The sequence below is a fragment of the Mastigoproctus giganteus genome, chromosome 1 (genome assembly GCF_048544385.1).
Source record: "Mastigoproctus giganteus isolate SK-2022 chromosome 1, ASM4854438v1, whole genome shotgun sequence".
Taxonomy (NCBI): Eukaryota; Metazoa; Arthropoda; class Arachnida; order Uropygi; family Thelyphonidae; genus Mastigoproctus; species Mastigoproctus giganteus.
This window is the reverse complement of record NC_143575.1, coordinates 193,509,350-193,532,472: the sequence shown is the minus strand read 5'-3', so window position 1 is coordinate 193,532,472 and position 23,123 is coordinate 193,509,350. Positions and strand designations below refer to the sequence as shown.

The 23,123-nt window shown below is 36.3% G+C and overlaps 1 protein-coding gene across 4 annotated transcripts in view; it reads left to right on the top strand.

The window, feature by feature from the left end:
- The window catches only part of nompB (intraflagellar transport protein 88-like protein nompB), a 226,029-nt gene that overhangs the window by 166,464 nt on the left and 36,442 nt on the right, over positions 1–23,123 (top strand). For all 4 annotated transcript variants that reach the window (XM_090383716.1, XM_090383697.1, XM_090383706.1 and 1 more), the window contains exon 21: positions 14,651–14,766. In XM_090383716.1, the coding sequence (XP_090239842.1) occupies positions 14,651–14,766 (116 nt within the window). The remainder of the gene's footprint in view (positions 1–14,650; positions 14,767–23,123) is intronic.

Below are 23,123 nucleotides of genomic sequence, written 5' to 3'. Positions count from 1 at the left end.
ATATGAACATTAATTGGAAAAAATGAATGGTAACGATTCATAAATACTGCATTTCAAACCATGTGCATAGCTATACAATACAGTGTACCCCGCTTTATGATATTAATCAATTCCAGAGACAACTGACGATGTTACCAACAGTAAATTCTAAGTGGGTAGTGGGGGATCGAAGGGGAATACGAGTAATTACAGACCAGTTAGTTTAATTTCTGTTCCGGGTAAAATAATGGAGTCACTGGTTAAAGATGCATTGCAGGATCATCTAGACAAGACTGCAGCAATAATTCAGACACAGCATGGGTTTGTTAAGGGAAAGTCTTGTCTGACAAATTTGATAGGATATTATGATGTGGTACAAAGGAACTGGATGCAAAAAATAATTTTGATATCATATATTTGGATTTCAGGAAAGCTTTTGACACTGTTGCGCATGGAAGACTATTGTACAAATTGGAGAGCAGAATGGTATTAAGGGTAAGTTGCTACAATGGATAAAAGGATGGTTAAGTGGGAGAAGACAGAGGGTGGTAATCAGTGGGTGCTGCTCTTCGTGGACTAATGTTATTAGTAGAGTCCCACAGGGTTCAGTGTTAGGTCCACTGTTGTTTTGTATATTTATCAATGATATTGATGAAAGTATATCAGGCTTAATGTCGAAGTTTGCAGATGATACAAAGGTTGGCAGGGTTGTTAATGACAGTAATGGCAGTGTGCTACTGCAACAGGATCTAGAAAATTTGGGCAGATGGGCTAAGAAGTGGCAACTGAATTTTAACCTTGACAAATGCAAAGTACTGCATATGGGTAGAAGTAACCCCAGAGAAATGTACCAACTGTGTGGTACTACGCTTAAGGTGGTAGAAAATGAAAAAGACCTGGGAGTAATTGTGCAGTCAGATATGAAGTTTTCTGAGCAATGCAGACAGGCTGCCAGGGCAGGTCATGGGATTTTGTCAATGATATATAGGAATTTTGCTAGCAGGGAGAAGGAGGTGATTGTCCCTCTGTATAAGGCAATTGTCAGGCCACGCCTTGAGTACTGCGTACAGGTCTGGAGGCCTCATTTTAGGAAGGATGTAGATTTACTTGAGCGTGTACAGAGAAGGGCAACAAGATTGGTGAGGGGAATGAAGAGAGGCTTAAGTTCTGCAAATTGCAGTGCCTGGAGACTAGGCACCTGCACGGTGATCTGATTGAGGTCTATAAGGCCTTGAATGGGTTGAGCACGCTGAATTCTGATGGGATCCTTCCACTTGTTCAGATTATGAACCTAAGGGGGCATAAATTCAAATTAAGAAAGGACAGATGTAGAATAGATGTGCGGAAATTTGCCTTTAGCCAGCGGTTGGTTAATTGCTGGAACAAACTTCCATCTGTCGTTGTGGAAGTTGATAGGTTGAATAAATTTAAGGAGGAACTGGACAGGCATTTGGAGGGAATGGTGTGATTTTTTTTTTTTGGCTGATGCTGCATAAGCTCATACACTTGCTTTCTTGCATCACATGCCACTACTACTACCATCGTATCATTAAAACATCGTAATATGAACCCAATAACACATTGTTTTTTGGAAATTTGTTCCACGACCTCAGAAGTTGAAATTTTCGCTATATAACTCTCTAAAAGGTCGTTTTTATAGTGTAAATTGTATTAGTTACCAATTCAAATCTTTAAAATGCACTATACTTTCATTGTTATCATATGTTCTGTTATAAGAACCAATTTTGAATGGCTTTGTGATATTTTTCTAAAGCACATTTCTGGAGGTCATGACCATAAAACAATAAAAACAATTTGCACTTTCCAGTTTATTGGGCTTTTCTGTTACTTCTGTTACTGCAAGCAATTATAAATGGGTAGTAAACTCAATGCTATTGCATTTGGGAAAATACCAATAGCTGGAATTGTGTGGTTTTTTTATGTTGGTGAAACGTGTTTCCCCTTTACTGAAACCTTCAATCGTATAAAAAACACAAATAAATTTTCAGAATTTTCTCTTCATACCTTTTTTTATTTTTAAGCTTCATAAACTTTTTACTCCTCGCAAATCGTGTTAGTTGCAATTTGTGTGTTTCATTAAAAAATGCTTGTGCATGCTATTGAAATTTATAAAGAAAAGAGAAGAGTATCTTGGAAATAAATGCCTCTTGAAGCATTTCTGAAGAATACGACTGTGTGTGCAACAAACCAACGAGTGCCGAGCCAATAATGAGTGATAAACGAGTGTGCATTTAGTCGATGATGATGATGAAGAATAAACATTCTTTAACATTCTATTCTATATAATATTTCTATTCTATATAATATTCTATATAAACATTCTTTAATAAACATTCTATTTGTAAGTCATAAATAATTTCTCTATTATTATAATTTGCTTGATTTTACAGGCTACATTTTCATTTCTTTGGATAAATCAATCATTGTTTAAACAAACTAATTAGCTAACTAATTTCATTGTTGATAATGTAACCTCTATTTTTAACATTATGTGTATGGGAAATAAATTCCCGTTTTACGAGTGCACGCTAGGAACGAATTAACTCGTAAAGTCGGGAACTACCTGTATATACAGTCGAACTTCCCTATAACGAATTCGATAAATCCAGCGAAAAAATTTGTTATAGAGAAATTTCGTTATACAGAGAATATCTTTTTTATTAGAAATTGTTATCTAATTAGAAAATAAAAACGAATCTACATTTATTTTTAATGTATTTTATTTCAAAAACATACTTATTTAAATTACATTTACACAATTTTCGCCGGTAAGTATCACAAATTAAAAAAAATCAGTAATTTTCGTTTGCACAGTACAATTAAAAAATGTCTGATTCTCAAAGAAAACCTCATGTTTGTTCAGAGCATTAAAAACATTATCAGGAACATATTCACAAAACTGTAGACCCATATGAACCATTTTAAAAGCTTTAATCATTTCTTCACGAGTTGGCTTTTTTACGGGTTGTTCTGATGCATCTTCAGCGTCATCATTAATTTCTTTGTGGTCATGGTTGCGTCTAACGCTGTTCAGCAGTATTTCATCTTCATTTGGATGTTCTGCTGTAGTCAGATCTTGATCTACATAAACATAACTATCCAGTGTTATTTCATTTTTGATGTTTCCGGACGATTCTAATAATGTCCAAAAGTTTTTCAGTTGTGAAAGGGGCAGTTCATCTTGTTTGCCCAGTTGTTGTTTGGCTTCTGTATTCAATGCAAATGCTGCTTTCGAAAAACAATTTTGAATAGTGTATTCGGTGACATCATTTGTCCAAAGTTTTGCCAGTTCAGAGATACAATCTCTAAGGTTAATTGTAACCTCCAAGTTTCTATTTTCTTATAACGCATTGACAATCTTCGTTATTATTCTCTTTTGATAATGAAATTTAAAATTTTTAATAATGCCTTGGTCCATTGGCTGGAGTTTTGACGTTACGTTTGGTGGTAAAAACAACAACTTCGCACTTTTAAGTTTGGCAGAAATACTGGCAGGATGTGCTGGACAGTTGTCAGTTACTAACACAATTTTCCTTTTTTCTTTTGTTATACACTTGTCTAGTTTTAATATCCATTCTTCAAAAATATCACTTGTCATCCATACTTTTTTATTAAAGGTGTAGTCAACTTCCAAAGATTTTGTGCCTCTAAAACATCTTGGGTTTTTTGATATTCCGATGACTAAAAGTCTTAATCTTTCACTTCCTGTCATATTTGCTCCAACTAGCACAGTGATTCTTTCTTTCTTTGCTTTGTTTTCTGCCAAAGCATTTATCATCCTTAAAAGCAAGTGTTCTATTCGGTAAACATTTAAAGAATAAACCCATTTCGTCAGCATTAAAAACATCCTTATGCTCATATTCTTCCAAAATCTTCTTTAAGGTATTGTTCTTCCAACCGTTGCAATCTTCTTCACTTACATTAACGCTCTCTCCACAAATAAGGCCTTGAATGGGTTGAGCACGCTGAATTCTGATGGGATCCTTCCACTTGTTCAGATTACGAACCTAAGGGGGCATAAATTCAAATTAAGAAAAGACAGATGTAGAATAGATGTGCGGAAATTTGCCTTTAGCCAGCGGGTGGTTAATTGCTGGAACAAACTTCCATCTGTTGTTGTGGAAGTTGATAGGTATAATAAATTTAAGGAGGAACTGGACAGGCATTTGGAGAGAATGGTGTGATTTTTTTTTTTTGTTGGCTGATGCTGCATAAGCTCATACATTTGCTTTCTTGCGTCACATGCCACTACTACTACTACTACTACTATAACCTTTTCCAGAATTCTGTGGCACTTCTTAAATTTATCTAGCTACCCAGTGCTCTCATTAAATTCTGTATGTCCAAGGGACTGTGCAAATTTCAGAGCTTGTTGTTTAATTATTAGGCCCAATATTGGGATATTCTTTTCATGTATCATTTGCACCCATTTTAGAACAGCTTTATCAACATCTTCGTATATACACAACTTAATTCGCTTCTTGTCTGCTCCTCCTTCAATTGCATTTAAAATTGATTCTTGATTTTTTAAAATTGTAGATAAACTGCTTGCAGGTATGCCATATTTCTCCGCAACATCTTTTTTCTTAAAACCCTGGTCGATATAACGATCTTTGCTTTATCATTAATACTTAAACACTTTCTCTTTGACATTGTTTTCGCAATTGTAAAAATTACTGGACTGCAGCTCTTGCCGATACATACACCGCAAACTTTGCTGCGCTGGCCATATAGTGAATTGTTAGTACCGCCTACTCAATGACGTTTGCTTGCCAATTCAACAGTATCACGTGACCTTTCCTATCAATCACTTTAAAGAAATATACGACTTTGTGAATTTCTTTTATTCTGCTTTCATTCATACATACACAAAAGAAAATTTATGATTAATGTATGCTGTATGTTACTTTTCAGAAAAAAAAATACAAGAGCATATAGCCTATGTGATTGATGACGAACAAAATTAAAAAAAAAAATTCATGAAAACCATCTACTGGGAATCCAGTTAGATGAGAATGGACATATCATGTAATGATTGACAGGAAGGTCACGTGGTACAGTTGAGGTGAGAAGTGAATGTCAATCAGTAGGCGTTACTAAAAACTGACTATGGTAGCATTCTATGTATTGCCGCCGCAGCATGCTAAAGGTTTACCGCAGCAAATTTCGTTTTCCCCTGAGCCAACATCAATTTACAGATCTACCCTATTTATTGTAAAGTTTACGACCACTTTTAAGAAAACCCATTTGGTTTAATAACTGTAACAAAAATGAAACAAAGACCCTCCTACTGCCGTCAATGGCCACATGTGTTCACTAAAAGGATGATTATTTAATTCCAGATGCTAATGTGCGATTTTGGAAGGAAGGAGGCAGTATATTTGAGCGGCTGTTTAGCAGTAAATGCTTGAAAATCTTCAAAAATGCTTTTACTAATTGTTTTAAAAATTCGTTATAGAGCGACTAACACTTCGCTATATGGGGTTAATTTTACATGTAATTTCATTTCAAGGTGCAATGTTTTGTGAAAAAATTCGTAATATAGAGAAATTCGTAATAGAGAAGTTCCACTGTATATCCTTGGTAAAGGGGCACTGAAAAATCTTTCTGCCCGGTGTGCAGAAATACCTTGGTCTGGCCCTGCCAGTAAAAGCATCAGTCTATTAGCAAATCCCATATGAGTAGCAACTGAAAAAAATATTCGTGATATTCACTTGTGCATTCACTTGTATAACTATTTTGAAAAATTGTGTTTTTACAGAAAACAGCCTTGGAAAAATGAAAGGTCATTCCATATTATCAAAGAAATGTGGAACAAATGGGTTGCACCAGTGGGTGATTGGAAGTAGAGCACAAATGCCTTACGGCATGGCATACTTGGTGATCTACACGCCCTTGGTCTGCGGGGCAACCTTCCTATATTTATTCAAAACTTCCTATGTACCAGATCGTTTCAAGTTCAGTACCAACATGCTCTCTCTACAACGTTCATGCAGGAAGAGGGTGTTCCACAAGGATCAGTACTGAGTGCCACTCTGTTTGCTCTTAGAATAGATTCTATTACAAGACAGTTTCCAAATTCAATCGAGACTTATCTTTATGCAGATGACCTCTCCATCTCCTGCCATTCCCAAAATATGAGATCTATTGAACGGCAGCTTCAGATATCACTAAATAAAATACAACAGTGGGCTAGCATCAATGGCTATCGGCTCTCGCAGCAAAAAACAGTTGCAATTCATTTTTGTAGGCAGCGCAAACTTCATCCAGATCCCGAACTTCAAATTTCTAATGTCTCAATTCCGGTCACTAATAATATCAGATTTCTAGGATTAATCCTTGACAACAAGTTAAATTTTATAGACCATATTAAAAATGTACGTACTTCCTGTCTAAAAAAGTTAAACATTCTCAAAGCTTTATCCGCCCAAACATGGGGTGCAGATCGTACTTCTCTGCTTCGGCTATACAGGTCATTAATCAGATCCCGCCTTGATTATGGAGCTCCCATCTATGATTCTGCCAGAATGAGCGCATTAAGCTGGCTTGATCCCATTCAACACAGTGCTTTGAGGATTGCACTTGGTGCTTTTAGAAAGTCGCCCAAACATAGTCTCTATATTGATGCTCATGAGCCTCCATTATCATTACGTAGAAAAACACTGTTACTAAAGTATGCTGTTAAGATAAAAAGCTGTGCCTCGCATCCGATTCAGTCATACTTGTTCAATCCACCACTAGAAAACCTCTTCAGAAATAAACCTAGCATAGTAAAGCCAGCTGGTCTTCGTCTCCTTGAACTGATGGAAGTTTGGAATCTTTCCGTTCATTCCGTACAACAGGTAGCAACCTGCTGTCAACCACCATGGGCTTCTCTTCCTCTGGTGACTTGTGACACTTATCTCTGCCAATGGGGAAAGGGAGTTTTACAAGCATCTAATATCATACAGCTTCATGCAGCTCACACTCAAAGATATAGTGATTTTACCCCAATTTATACAGATGGATCTAAATCTAATTCAAACGTTGGAGCAGCTGCGGTGTTTCCGAATACTGTTATTTCAGTATCACTTCCACCTGAATTTAGTATCTTTTCAGCTGAATTATATGCTATTAAACTGGCCTTACAAAATCTCTGTGCTGATCGATCTTTAAAATCTGTTATCTACACCGATTCGCTTAGTTCAATCGTGGCTTTATGTAATTTCTCAGATAAAGTTCACCCTTTTATAGATGAAATTCAAAGTATATTATTAAAAATTGAAGAACGGCATCAACAGGTCATCCTCTGTTGGATTCCAGCACATTCTGGTATTTTGGGCAATGAACTGGCTGATAAAGCTGCAAAAAATCCATCTAGCTTAGACTTAACTAACATCCCTGTTCCGCCATCAGATTTTGCCTTAACTATTCAAGCTGCCTGCTTGTCAGAATGGACAACAATCTGGCACTCTCAAACAAATAATAAACTCTTTCAATTTAAACATGATCCAAAAATTTGGAGCTCCAGTATCCGTACATCAAGACGAGAAGAAGTAGTCCTGTCTAGGGCAAGAATAGGGCATACCCATCTAACCCATCTTTATTTACTTAGAGGAGACGATCCACCACAGTGTCCACATTGTTCTGTAAATCTGACTGTTAAACACATACTTATTGACTGCCCCTACTATAGACAAGACAGAACATCAACCCTGCTTTCACTGGTAAATCTTAATAAACCAATAACGTTAGTGAATCTCATAGGTGACAATGCAAATATTTTCGAATTTTTCAACTTTCTGAAGCAGATTGGACTTTTTAATCTTTTGTGATTTTTATAAAAAAAAAAAAAAAAAAAAAAATTTTTTCCGATTTCCCTATATAAAAAATGAATAGGCGCATTATAGCCATAGTAGCTTATGCGCCATTAAACCCCCATAACAACAACAACAACAAATGCCTTACTGCACATTATAGTGTGGCACTGAGTATCCATTTACAACAGAATAAATTAAACTCTCCACTACCAGAGAATATAAAAGCAGATATCCATCCACCATTGTCCTCAATCAACAACAGAAAATAGTATTTATATGGTGCCAGCAACATTGGGAAAGAACCATTAGAGATTGTTAATTTCTTGGTCTGATAAGTCATTGGATCTTTTATTCATAGTCAGATTGACTGAAGAAGTATAATGAGCCAAAGGATGTTTCACAGAAATTAGCTGAACATTGTTTGCCTTGATGTTAGAGCTCTAATGTAAAATGTTTCTGCATGGAACCTGCAACACCGATGCTTGTCTGATGTTAGAATGCCTGGTGTTAAAAAGGGACTTCAGCTAAAAAAAAAAAACACCAGACAAAGTCAGTCAAGAAAGGCAACACAACAGCCTTGGACTCTGTACTACATGCATGGGAGGAGGAAGAAGATTGCAGGTGGAATTTTCCCATCACATGTATTCTTATGTCAGTGTTACAGTCCCTATGTGCAAGTGTTTTACTTTAGAGTTCTACTGAACACAATCAAGGTGCTTAAAAGGACTGATTATTAACAACAACACAGTCTATCCATGTTTTCAAGATCAGAGTGCTAACCCAGCCCTGACTTAAAAGATAGGTTTGCCAAAGTAAGAGACAACCAGTCTCAACAAATACCGACCACTTTGCAGAATTGGATCCACCAACAGCTACAGTTAAACAATCTGCCATAATCACAGCACAAAGGCTCAGAACAGCACCATAGCGTCAAACAGCTATCAAAATCCTGAAAAACTCCTAACCTCCCTAGTGGCTGCAGCCTTCACTCTCCTTGCCAACCTCTACTTCTCTTTTCTTTGCTTTGTTTATGTGCCATAATGGTCGCCTCTCCCAGCCTTCTTTACAGCATTTTCTAATGTTCAGAGCAGACATGCTTTGGTGAACTGTATAAAGTCCAACAGATTTCCTTCAACTGTCTGTTACGCAAGCTATGCTTATTTCTTCTCTGCAACTATAGAACTATTTGTGTGTGTCATCGTTTAATGTTAATATATATGTGTTTTCATCTCTGAAGAAGAGACATAGTCATGGAACCCACAAATGTCAGATTAGTTTCAGGTATTATTGATACCTTTCAGTTTATTTATCAGCATAGGTACTTGCATATGGATACAGGTTTTGCTCTATCAACATTCGTTTTCTGGTGCCATAATAAATGTGTATAGCGACTACCCAAAGACATTCTTGGCATTTTAACAATTCCTCATAGTAGTTCTGAGTGTCAGAGTATATTCAGACAAGTGAAAAAAAGAAAAAAAAAAAAAGTTTATATCTTCTTTTTCTGATACAGTTTTGAAAATACTCAGCAGCAAAGTCTGAATAGCAGTGCGATTGTTATAAACAAAACTTTGACTCAACATTTCTGATGTTCAAAAGCCTACTTAAAAAAAATCATAATCAGTTGATTTCTAACAAACAATCTAAACAGAAATCCACATACAGAAAATATTAGGTAAGCTAACATTTACTATATTGGTAAACAATCCTATGGCTGAATTTTAATATAGAATGCATATTTTGTCAGTGAAATTAATTGTAGTGGAGTATGGATTTTAAAAAATCTCCTGCTTTTTCTGAAAAATCTGTTGTTTTGCCTGTTTTCACCAATAAATCTCCTGTTTTCCCTCTTGCCTACAAATACCTGATCTCCAGCTTTTTTGAAAGTCAAAAGTTGGGAGCTATGGTAACCTCTAAAAATTCAACCAGACCTATCAGTAATCAAACCTGTCTATAACAACACCGTCACTAGAAGTTAAAACTAAAAGAGTACCACATGAGACTGAGAAAATTATGTATTTGATTTTCATTGAATTAATCTTAAGACCAAACATATCTATATAGGAAACAACATGTCCTATTTGCATCTTGAAGGATCCTGAACAAATTCAGAATAAATTGTAGAATGCTTTTCACTAGACCCATACAAATACAAAACATCACCATTTGCAGCAAAATTAGAATAATCCACCAAAAGAAAAAAACGTTTTTAAAGGTGGTTGCAAATAAAAAAACTGAGAGAGGTTACCACCTTGAGGAATAGAATACTAACAGAGATGGAGTGAATTAAACTCATCTGAGAATTAGAAAAAGCTAATTTTCAACTAATTAGCATCAATACTAGTAAGGCCAAGAAGGATCCATTGATTATATAATAATTACTTAAAAGTTCAATAATTGCTTGCTTAGTCCACACAGAATTGAAAGCAGCACAAATATCAGCAAACAAAACCTATAAATATCCCCAGGGACTCATATCTGATGAGTATAGGCTTGGCAAACCCAAGGTCCTGAGCTGGATATCATCATTCTTCTCTTTCTTGCTTTCTTGGTGATTCCCTTCTGACTCTGGGACGCCTCTGTAGCCAGGTGGGCAGCAGCAGTGCGTAGCACACGCTTCTTGATTAGACCGGGGTTCAAGCCTGTGACCATCAAATACAGAGGATGTTGAAAGGTCAGGGAATGACCACCGCATATCTCTGGAGCAATATGGCCTTGGTTGCTAATGCTCCTAAAACCAAATAACAACCACCACCTTCTGACTCTCTCTCTCTCTCTCTGACAGCCTTTTACAGTTTAAAAAAAGTTAGGAATTTTACAATATGAAAGAGTAGATTGGTTTGGTAAACTGTTAATTATTTTTATAAGTATTTCTTGATTACATTCAGTATTCAAGAAATTAGTAAATTTACAAGGGGAAACAAAATGACAGGACTGAGATGCTACATTACTAACATTAAATCTGAGAATGTGGGACAACCAGGTATGCATATCAGAAGGGGGGAAGAGGACCCTCAACAAATAATCAGCAGAGTAAACTCTTTTATCCAGAGAAATCCTAGGATGAACAAAATTCTGAAATACCATCTCCTTAGCTGAATTAAACTTTGAATGAGCTTCTATATAAAGCCTTCTACAGCTATCAACCATATATTTTGTAAATAATTTAAAGAGGCTGTTTATGACTAAATAGAACAGATGGTTCATCATACCACCATGCCTTTAATTGAATCAAGATAACACAAGTAATGAGACATGAAACTTAGTGGCGTCTCCATAGCAGGTGGGCAGCAGCAGTGCATAGCACATGCTTCTTGATTAGACTGGGGTTCGAGCCTGTGACCACCAAATACGGAGGATGTGGAAAGGTCAGGGAATGACCACCGCATATCCCCGGAGCAATATGGCATTAGTTGCTAATGCTCCTAAAAACCAAATAACAATAACATGAAGCCACCTAGCAAACCAGTACCATGTATCATTAATAGGTAGAGAGTGTATTGTCAACCACGGAAAAATCTAAGAATCCAATGCAATCTTAGAAAGATTAATATAAGTTGGATTAAATATCTTTTTAACAATCTTAGTTGAATTGTAAGAGGCAGACTTAGACTCAGAACCAAATGGAATGTGAATGGAATTACACTGAGCCACTGCAGAGGTTTGAATATCATTTATGCAGGCATTCATAAAAATTCTGTAAAGACCAACCTGTCTTTACAGAATCTACTTGTCTTTACACTCACTCCTTGTCAGTGGAATCAAAACAAACAAGCTTAAAAGTTTGCATCCATTCAAAAAATGATTGAAAGCTGTTGGCAGTCCTATCCTGAACAATATTAAAATACCAGGCAATCACGCAAAGCTGTTCAGAATTCAAAATAGAAATAATCCATCCAAAGAAGATAATGAATCCAATATAATGGGTAGAGCACAGCGCATGTATGCGTGCGCGCGCGCACACACACACACACACACACACCAATATCATCACCACAGACATCTGCATGAAGATAAAATTGGACAAGTTTCAATTTTATCTCCAATAAACATATAAAAAGATACAACGTGCATATCTGTATGTGCTTTGAATAGTGCTTTTTTATTTACCATTAAAAAATGTAAATGAAAGGAATTTATAACATGTTGCTTTTATATAGTTTACTCTGTGTGGAGAAAATGCAGTGGAAATTTGGCGCCTCCGTAGCCAGGTGGGCAGGAGCAGCAGTGCGTAGCACACGCTTCTTGATTAGACCGGGGGTTCGAGCCCGTGCCCACCAAATGCAGAGGATGTGGAACGGTCAGGGAATGACCACCGCATATCCCCGTAGCAATATGGCCTTAGTTGCTAATGCTCCTAAAAACCAAATAACAAACAAGCAAGCAGTGGGAATTTAAATCAGAATATTTTATGCCACTAAACAACAAGAACGTTGATAATTGCATTTAAACATGGTTCAAACAAGGTAGAGCTAACAACATCCCACTGTTGGGAACTTTGCATTCAGCGAAGACTGAATCATTTGGAAAATAATGTACATAATGATCTGGTAGCTTCTAGGAAAGGTATGACATCACTTTTTAGAGGATCTTTGGTGAATTTGCTTCAATAAACAGGAATAAATGTGATAGAGTGATATACTCAAAATGCCATGTTTGATACAAAGCTATCATCTCCCTTGATTTTAATATAGACAAAATGCATATATTTTAAATAAAGTATATCAAACTGGTGGCCACAGGCTATGTGCAGCCTTCCAACATTTATTGTGTAGTCCCCACGTGTTGTCAACTTTCATTGGTTAATAGAGTTATACTTGTATGAAAATAATGATAAATGGTGAAACTTAAAGGGAATACAATAATATAAAGTTTAAACAAAATTTATAACCTATATAAACCTTCGGAAATATTGATGGTCATCAGGTCACTTCATGGGGGTGAATGTGAAAATGTTTAATATATTTCTCTCAGTAATGGCAGTGGTGTGCTGTAGCCCATAATTCCCCCAAAGAACCATTTATGCAGCTCACTAGCAAATTGCCTCCAACAACTGTTTGTGTAGCCCATGAGCACTTCTGAGTTTGATGCCCCTGTTTTGAATATTTTCTAGACAAAATATCTGCATTCAAAAGTAAACAGTGTACTGGAAAAAAAAAAAGCTAAGAAAAAGTTACAGCATCATTGGGAGCTAGCATGGATAGCTCAAAAAAATTTCTAGTATGCATCAAAATAAATGAGAAGGCCAGGGTGTTTTAAAGTTATTAAATCTTTACCAAGTGGGTTGCATATCAAACAAAAACCAATAGAAGACCATTTGAGAACTGTTTCAGAAGTTGCTGCTAAAGTTTGATAACCAAATTAGTACATAAAAACACCATATTGTTTTTGTCTCATAAAATTTGATAATTGCCCAGTGCAAAGTTTTTAGATCTATTTATTGTTAATAGAGAAAAACTGTAGTTTTTGTAGTTAGGTGTTTTTTGTGATAGTGTCATGTCAAGATTACAATCAGTGAAGAAGCAGAAGAGAAAACATTAGCAAAACATGATTTCTTGACTCTGTTAGTAATAAATTACTTTTTAATTAACTTTTAATTAAGTCTTTTGGCATCTTGCTTTGAAATTGTATGGCATTTCCAATATTTATAGTGATAAGGTAGTATCCATTCATTTTTAAATTGAGGGTAAAGGATTTGGTAGTTCTGTGAGTGGTAAAATTTATAGTTTTTAAACTTTGTAAGTTAATTTTTTTTTTTTTTTTTTTACTTTTAAGTTGAGTGTTGTCTTTAATTTATTCAAAATTAACAATAAATAGATTCTAAAAACTTAGTACTGATAATCCGTTTAACATGCTGTTCAGACATTATATTTGTCCAGTGCACATTATTAAAATCACTTAATCAGTTTAACATCTACTTTAAAATCGGTTTAAAATAGTTAAAATCAGTTTAACAAACTCATTTTTGATAAAAATGGACATTCAAACTAACTTAGTTTGAATGTCTATTGCTAGAAGCCATTTTCTAGAAACATTCGGCACCTCCGTAGTTAGGTGGGCAGGAGCAGCAGTGCGTAGCACACCCTTCTTGATTAGACCGGGGTTCAAGCCCCTGACCACCAAATATAGAGGATATGGAAAGGTCAGGGAATGACCACCGCATATCCCCAGAGCAATATGGCCTTAGTTGCTAATGCTCCTAAAAACCAAATAACAACAACTAGAAACATTCACTAGACATCTCATCTATAACAGTGCAGTTTGAATGTTTTTGACAAGCAAAAACATTGGATCTACAATTGTGGGAGATTCAGGAGAGCTTTTTTTAACCACCTGAGGAAGAGCAAACATCAGTGAAGCACCCTTCAGTGATGTTTATTCTTCCTCAGGAAATAAATTTAAAAAATGCTGTGTGAAAATTGATGAAAATTTGGCATTACTGATGAGTTTAATGGTGATGAAATACTAAAAGAAGTTGCTGCCATTACTTTGAGGAATAAAGATTTTTTGTGACATTAATATGTCTGTGACTATTGTAATTTGTTTCTGATTATTATTATTGTTCATAATTTTTGCAATAATTATTTCTTGTTATTCATCATAAAAATTATTAACATTATATTATAAGGATTCTATAGGGGTAAGTTGTGCTTAAAAATTATATTATGCTAAGTTGGTACTAAAGTACAAAATGCAGTGTTATTTTGATAGTTATCTGGTTATTTTTTTTTAACTATAGCTTTACCTTAATTGAAAAATCCATCTTGGATAACTTATATTTTGAAGTTGTATGGGGCTGGGATTTCTTTGAATTATCCAAGTTTCACTGTATAAATAAAAAATTTCTTCAGTCTTACAGATATTTTCCATCTAATATTGAAATCATACAGAAGCTTGGAGCATACTACATAGACTCACAGATGTTTGAGAAAGCCATTAAATATTTTGAACGTGCATCCATAATACAGTATGTATACTTGCTTTAATGCAATTATAAATTTAAAAAAAGCTGTTAAACTGCTAACAATTGCTTGTTTAATATCTTATTTATTTTGAACTTTGAGGTCAAATGCAATATAACAAATATTATTATAAATGTCAAGATTCATTATGTTTTTATTTAATCACAAAGTAAATACAAATTGATTTTTGAGGAACTGGTAGAAAAATGGCATGTCTTATTATCATCATTTAGATATTTATATGTATATAGATTTTCATACCCATAAAGTACACAGACCCTAGTGCTGAGGTATGGGAGCATGGTAGTGACAAAAAACTAAAATATAAGAAAAAAATAACCTAAAAAAATCAAACTACAACTTTCTTAAACAGTAATGCAAAGAGTAAATCACTATTGATTTGTGCTAACTGTCTAGAAAAAAAAAAGAACAAGAGACTAACTGCTAAATAGTTGTTGCATAGAACAGATGATTAAGATTAATGAAGTTAAAGAAATTTGAATGCATATTGGAAATCTGTTTTGGAATTTATTACAGTGTAAACAAAAAAAAAAAAAAAACAAATACAGAATACAACTAAAAATACAAATACAAAAAATATTTCTGGAATATAAAGGAGAGAATGTGAAATTATGACAAAGAGATTCATAGTCACAACAGTGCTGATATGGAAAAATAAAAATGCAGTAAATTTAACTTGAATGTTTTTGAGTCTGCATTAGAGATGTGGTTGCACTATCAACCAAACTACATCATAATAGTCAAATGGAGGAGGGAATAATAATTGCTTGAGGGTGTTGAGTTTTATCACAGTTAAAGCTGATTGTGAATGCTTTATCAGTCCCAGAGGCTTGGAAGCCTAAAAACTTAAATGAGGGGAAAATGGTTGAAGGCCAAGTTGGAAGATAATTCCGATGTTCTTGCTAAGGTCTGCATTTCCAACTGATGAAACTTCCCATAATGTAAACATTGAAAAATGGTGTGACCATATGATAAAGGAAAAAGTGACTTCATTTACATTTTGAAAGGATATAGAAACATGTTCTTAACAACTGAGAAGTTGAAATTTTGTACTCTCAACAAATCAATTAGTATCATGTATTTTCCACTTATTTACAAATAGTTGCCACCCTTTGTTAGAACTGTAAAATATAGATTGTTAAGATATAGGATAAACATAAGAGGAACAAAAAGAAGCCCCTTGTGGGATGCTCTGTGATACAGAAGAAATTAATGGAGCTTTACCTGCTGTCATAACTGTTAAAACAATAATTGCTAAGAAAAGTGCATCAGTCTTTTTGTATTTATTAAGATTAGAAGAAAAAAGGATAAACATAGCAAGATTAAAAAGTGTGGATTTTTAAGTATTTAAATTGATTTTGTCCCCCTTTTTTGTGAATTGGAATAATTCGAGCTTGCTTAATCACAGAAGGATAACACTTGTGAAGAGAACAGTTGGGACTGGAACGAGTGAGAAAATTTCTCACAAAAAGAGGTAGGAAGAGTATGGGGACCATATGCAGTTGTGATGATAAATGTCAGAGTGAGCATCCTCATTGGTCACGACCAAACAGCTGAAACAACCCATCTTAACAAATTCTAATTGAAATTGCAAAAAAGCCGACCAAAAGATAAGATTGGTTAAAGGGTAATAATGGTCTGATCATCCATATGAGGAGTTATTTTGAATATATTGACTGTAGAGTAATAATGGTCTGATCATCCATATGAGGAGATATTTTGAATATATTGACAATAGAGCTTGGTACCTAGGTGTCTTGGTGATGAGTTGATCACGGTTTATAAAGTTGACATGTTGGACAGACACCTTGTGTAATCGAGACCCACTGCTATCTGGAAAAATGCTAACTCATTGTGATTTTTGTGTTGTATAGGATCTGTGTCCTCATTTTAAATTAAATTTTTAAATCAATCTAAGTGGGTATTTCAAGCAGAATTTTTTATTTTTTTTTAATAGAAATTTTAAGCCAGGAATTCTCTTACCTGAGATTCTCAAGTTTTGTTCAATTCTTCAGAAAAGGAAACCCATAATAACTGCTTCAAGGTATGGCATAAAACTGCACATAATTTAATTACAGAATGAAATTAATTACTTAGAATAGATGAAATTAGTATTGGAAAACCTGCCTGAAGTATGTTACAAACTCTTCAACAGATGCACCTTGTGACAGGACAAAAGAATAATTTGACCTTAAATTCTTGCATGACAAATACTAGAGGTATAAAGGGAGATAACTACCCAAAGCTTGATGAGGTCTTTTCGCTTATACAATCTTTATAGGGGGAAGTGAACACTGGCCAAAGGCCATATTTATATGGCCCATGCACATTCTGCAGTATTTCAAAAGCATTGGTGGGGGGGGGGTTAAGTAAGTGAACGGAAGAGGAGAAGGATAGAAGTAAAATTCCTATCCCACTCATATTTCACTAATAGCTTGGGAATTTGAAAATCTAGAGATTTAGAACAGCTTAAAAGTGTTATTGGAGGGAAGAATGTGAAAGTTTCCACTCGGAAATCCAGGTGCATGACTACCCGTGCCCATTAATAGAGGTCCTGGATGGGGAAGTGTTATGTTTTGTTGTTAAATTTACACTTATAAGATATTTGTTTTAGGTCCAATCCTCAGAAATTATTATAGGTCTATGTGCAGGGTCTCCAGTCACATTATTATAACCACCTACCTAGTATCCAGAATATGCACCTTTCGCAGCATGCACTGCAACCAGCCACCATGAGAGGGACTCAGTAAGTCCGCGGAAGGTTGCTATGGGTATCTGTGACCATGCAGACTGCATTGCACCCCAGAGTTCCTGTAAGTTCCTTGGTGGGGATCCATCCGTCTGATCTGTCGATCGAGGTGGTTCCACAGATTTTCAATTGGGTTAAGATCCGCGGAATTCGGTGGCCAAGGGAGTAGCTTCAAGTCTTCATCGTGCTCCTCAAACCACTCACGGACAATTCTGGTGACATGGTATGGCACATTTTCTTGCTGATAGATACCATCACCCGCAGGGAACACGGTCAACATGTATGCGTGTACCTGATCGGTGATGATCGATAGGTAACCATTTGCATTCGGGATTTTCTCCAGAGGTATCAGCGGACCCAAGCCATCCCATGAAAACATTCCCCAGACCATAACGCCGACCTCACCAGCTTGCCTTCTGCCAACAATCGTGTCCGGGTGTCTGTTCTTTGAGGTTTCACGCCTAATACGCCACCGTCCATCCACTTGGTGGAGCAGAAATCGTAACTCATCGGAGGCCACCTGTGCCACTCAGCCTTGGTCCAGTGTCTGTATTGCTGTGCAAACTGACGGCATTGTTTGTGATGAATGGCCTTCAGCATGGGTGCTGTCACCAAGTGTTTGCTCCGGAGCCCAATGCGCAACATGGTTCGCTGCACTGTCACGTTGGAGACCTTTCTGGTGGCCCCACAGTTCATTTGGACGGCCAGTTGAGCAACAGTGGCATGTCGATCGGTCCTGACCAACCGTTTCAACTGACGTTCACCTCTGGGATCAGTGGGGCTCCACAATTGACATGTTGGGTCATCAAAACTGTCCCATTCATCCAGTCTTGATACACTTTCACCACTGCAGCACGTGAGCATTTCACAAAGTCTGCTGTTTCGGAAATGCTGGCGCCCCTGGCCTGATAGCCAATGATCATGCCTTTTCCAGGTCTGATAGGTCGCATGCTTTGCCCATGACAGAGGCTGTTACTGTGTTCAGAGATGCTGAACATCAAGCCTTATATGCTTGCAGTGTGGATGGGTCAAAGAATGATGGATCAACGAATGATATCCACGTTGGAGTCGCCGCAGTTTTTCCAAACGTCACATTAGCTTATCAGTTATCACGTGAGTTCAGTATATTTTACACCGAACTAATAGCAATTCAGGTTGCACTGAATTGCATTGAGTCCTCTGATATTAACAACAGCATAATTTTCACAGATTCTTTAAGTGCACTTCAAGCACTAAAAAATATCATGAACATCACCCACCCAGTCGTGAAAGGAATAGTCAGCTCTTTACATACCTTATCAGAACTTGGGAAAAACATACACTTCTGCTGGGTCCCAGGACATATGGCAATTCCTGGAAATGAACTAGCGGACAATGCTGCCAAATTAGCTCACCTACCACCCGAGAACAAGTGGAAAGTGCCTCATCAAGACTATCGACCAATAATCCAGGAAAAATGCATGTGCCAATGGGAAAATCAACCTAACAATAAGCTTCGAAGTATCAAGCCAAACCTTGAGCGATGGCCTTCCAGCTTCAGTTCAATCCGACATCAGGAGGTAATATTGGCTCGTCTGCGAATAGGTCACACAAATATCACTCGTGGTTATCTTTTAAGAGGAGAGATACCCCCTCAGTGTCATCACTGTAATACAATGCTTTCAGTGAAACACATTCTTGTTGAATGCACAAAATATACAAGAGAACGCCAGAATCTTTGCACTCCAGCCATAACAGAAGATCCTCCTACACTTACTTCACTTTTAAATAATGAAACAAATGTCTCAAGCATTTATAACTTTCTCAAGATGATTAAAGTATATCACCTCCTTTAGTTAGTTAAAAATTACTTTCTGGTACCTTATTTTCCCCATTATCTCTATTTGAGAAGAAATGGCATGCATACTTACCATATGTATGGCGCACTATGGCCATACTTGCCGATGCGCCTAATAAATCTCAAAACAAACAAACTTCCTTAGATTTTATGTGTTTCTTAACTAAAAGCATAACCCCTCCTCCCTTCCTGTCCTGTCTATCCTTTCTGTACACATTGTATGCCCCAAATTCCATTTCTGCACTGCTTATGTCTGTGTGACACCATGTCTCTGATATTCCAACAGTATCTACCTTTGATGTCTTGATTAGCGCTTCAAGCTCATCAAATTTATTAACTATATTCCTTGCATTGGTAAACATGCAAGTATACGTGCACCTGTTTTTACTCTTAATTACCCTAACACAGCCCACGTATTTACTTGTTCCACTATGACTTCCAGCAGTCCTGGAAATCTCCATTGCCTTGCTTTCCAGGCTGCTGCTCATTCTAATAGAAGCAGTGAAGAATCATTTTTGCCTCTGCCTGCAGCCACTGTTAATCTTTTAGTCTGTGTATTCCCTCCCCCCCCCCAAGTTAGCAGTTTTCCAACCCACCTAACACTGCCTCGATAGCATCAGAAAATATTCTTGCACCTGTAGAAGCAGTCTCTCCTGTCAACAAACACAGACCATGCTGAAAAAAAGTCTACCCCTTGAGCCTTGCACAATCTCTCCAAGGCCAAATTGATCAACAAGGCTCTCATCATATACTCCCGCCTATTGTGTCTGGGCAGAATTGCAGACACTTGCACATTCCACCCTAACTCGCAACTTTTTTTCAACCTGTACTTGTTTAGTAAATCTGCAGATCTCTTACTCTTAATGTCATTAGTTCCAACATGTACAACAAGATCACCTTTTGTGTCCTTAAAAAATTATATCTGCTCTACAACATCATCAACTCTTGCCCCTGGCAGACATACCCAGGTCCTGTTCCACCTATCCTTCTTGCATAGGAATGGGAAGTGAGGTGTATGAATAGAAAATTGTCATCTATTCCAACACTGTGAAAAGCCTTGCAGGCAGCAATGCTGCAGATCCCTTAGGATGCCTTCAGACATCTAGTGCAGTCAATGCCTAGGCAAATAGTGGCTGTTATCTGTGCAAAGTCACCCAACACACTATTAGGTGAAAGATTGAGGATCACAATTCAATGATCACTGAGTGTATCCTTCAGTCATGAGAGCTAGACATCTTAACAAAAGAGCTTTGTGTGGAACAGCTTGCAATCTGAAATTTTTGCAAGTATTGAGGGTTTTGCAGCTCTTGCAAATATTTATCAGAAGCTCAGTGAGCTTTGTTGGCAGACAGCAAAAAATTGGTCACCTGTGCAATTTTTCAATTAATAATGTGTAACCCCTCCCTTAGCATGAATCACTTCATGAATTCTTGTTGGTAGGGATTCAGCTAGACTCCTCAAATAGTTTATATCAACGTTAGGCCATTCTGAAAACAGTTGAGCCCATAATTCATTCAGGTTTCGTGGATAATGTTGTTGTGTTCTTTTTTACTTTCTGTTCAAGATAGTACCATATGTTCTCTACAGGATTTAAATCTTATGACTTGGCTAATCAATATAAGTGTCTTACCATTCCTTTGTGTTCTTTGTGCCAATTTAAAACAGTAGATGTCCAGTTCACCTCTACTGTCTTAGAGTAACAAAGCCATGAGTGTCCCTCAGATGTTTAGCCAAAGGCACTACTTGATCACCTGTAACTTCAAAAGCAAGCAAGCACAACCTGATCATCTGGAATATTTGTGTAGCCAGCTTGATCCATTCTGGTCGGTAGGAGACCTACAACACTTTGAACTGAGTCTGGATTAAATGCCTTGTTGCTTTTCCTGTGAACTTGATCATCCATCATTGCAGTATAGGCAAAATTTGGATTTCTAAGACCATATGACAGTTTTCCAATCATCAGCAGTCCAGTTTTTATGCCTTTTAGTCCATATTAATTAGGCTTTTCTATGCACAGTTGTTATAATTGGTCTTTTCTGGGGAACTCTACTCGAAATATCCATGTTATGTAATTCTCTTTACAATGTTCTCTCAGATATTAGCTATAATGTGTATAGTTGGCTCTTTGCAGCAGTTCTTATCTTGTTTGAATTAACTTTTTCATTTATAAAATGCAGTATTCATTGCAATTACAATAGTACAGACTTTCAACCATTTTTCTGCCACTGATTTCTAATTGATTTTGACTCATACCATTCCTCAAATACTCATAATACTGTCTTTCTGAAACACCAGCAAATTCAGCTACTTCTTTAACAGGATGTCTTTTAGACCTGCCAAATGCTATAATTTCTTTTGCCATTCACTAACATCCTTTCTGTTCCACATCTTTTGTGGTGGAAACCCTTGTTTCTTCTGTCACAGCTGGTATACTTGTAAATAGAGAAAATGGGTAATCCTCTAATTTCAGTGCTCTAAGCAAAGAAGTGTAGATGATACACATGTTCAATCTGTTATATGCCTTAAATACCACAATGATTAATTTTTTGTTCTGTATCTGTAAATTTGATAGTGGAGAGACTGAATAGTTGATTGGTATATTGAAGTCATTTTGTGAAGATTGACTTACTAAACAAAAGACAAAGCTAGTATATATGCAATACTATTTTATAGTAAAGTTCCTTTATGGTCATAAAAGATGGTGGATAAAATTCATACATTCAGTGGAAGAAGGCAGAAGCTCAGCAGTGGATTTCAGATCTGGAAATGCACTTTGAACGTTACATTAGCAGATTTTAGATTGATATTGAACCAGTTTAGCAGCCTCACTCGATTATTGGTTGACAGAAATTAACTTTTCAGAGTTGAAGAGTCAACCAACAACTGCAGATAAATTAATGAGGCTCATGGCAGAGAAGAAAAATGGATGTGATGCATATAAATTATCAGGTGACACAGAAGCCTACGGCAGATATAAGCTAGTCTGTAATCAAGTCACAAAGGAGGTTAGGCAGGCAAAGGCAGATTACGAGAAATCTTTGGCAAAGGATGCAAAGTAAAACAGCAAAGAGTTCTTTGCTTATGTAAACTCTAGAAGGAAGGGTATGTTAAGTGGACCAATCAGATTGGTCCACTTAACATAGATGGTTCAACTATTGATGATCCTGCTCAAATAACTGATAAACTGAATGGGTATTTTGCATCTACATGTACTTTTCTAAGTACATGTAGATGTTTAGAAAAGTACATCGCCATGTACTTTTCTAAACAATTGAGAATATCCATTTACTGCTCTTTGAATACTCTACTCACCACCTGAATTGGAGAAAAATAGATATCAGAAATAATCTTAATTATCTAAATGAGAAAATGGGTCATTTATCCACTGGCCTTTAGATAAACTGAAGATCAGTATGAAATCATTTACTAGTGGGTGTTACATCTGGGATATCCAATCACACAAATTTTCTTGTGGCAAAGGTCTAGATGAAAGGCTCCATTTAAAATGACAATGACAAACATATGAGTACATATTACTATTTATTTCTGACTACATGCATTTATAGTTTTCAAATTGTGTTGATAATGCAAATGAATTAGAGAAAGTAACTAGTAGTTTCCTGAGTAAATTCCAACTGTGTTTGGATGTCAGTCCAGAAGCACTGTATTATATGGTTAAATAAATGAATGTGTTTTTTATTGTGTCTAAATTTGCCACATGTTGCAAATTCAGACACTGTAAAAAAAAAAACTCT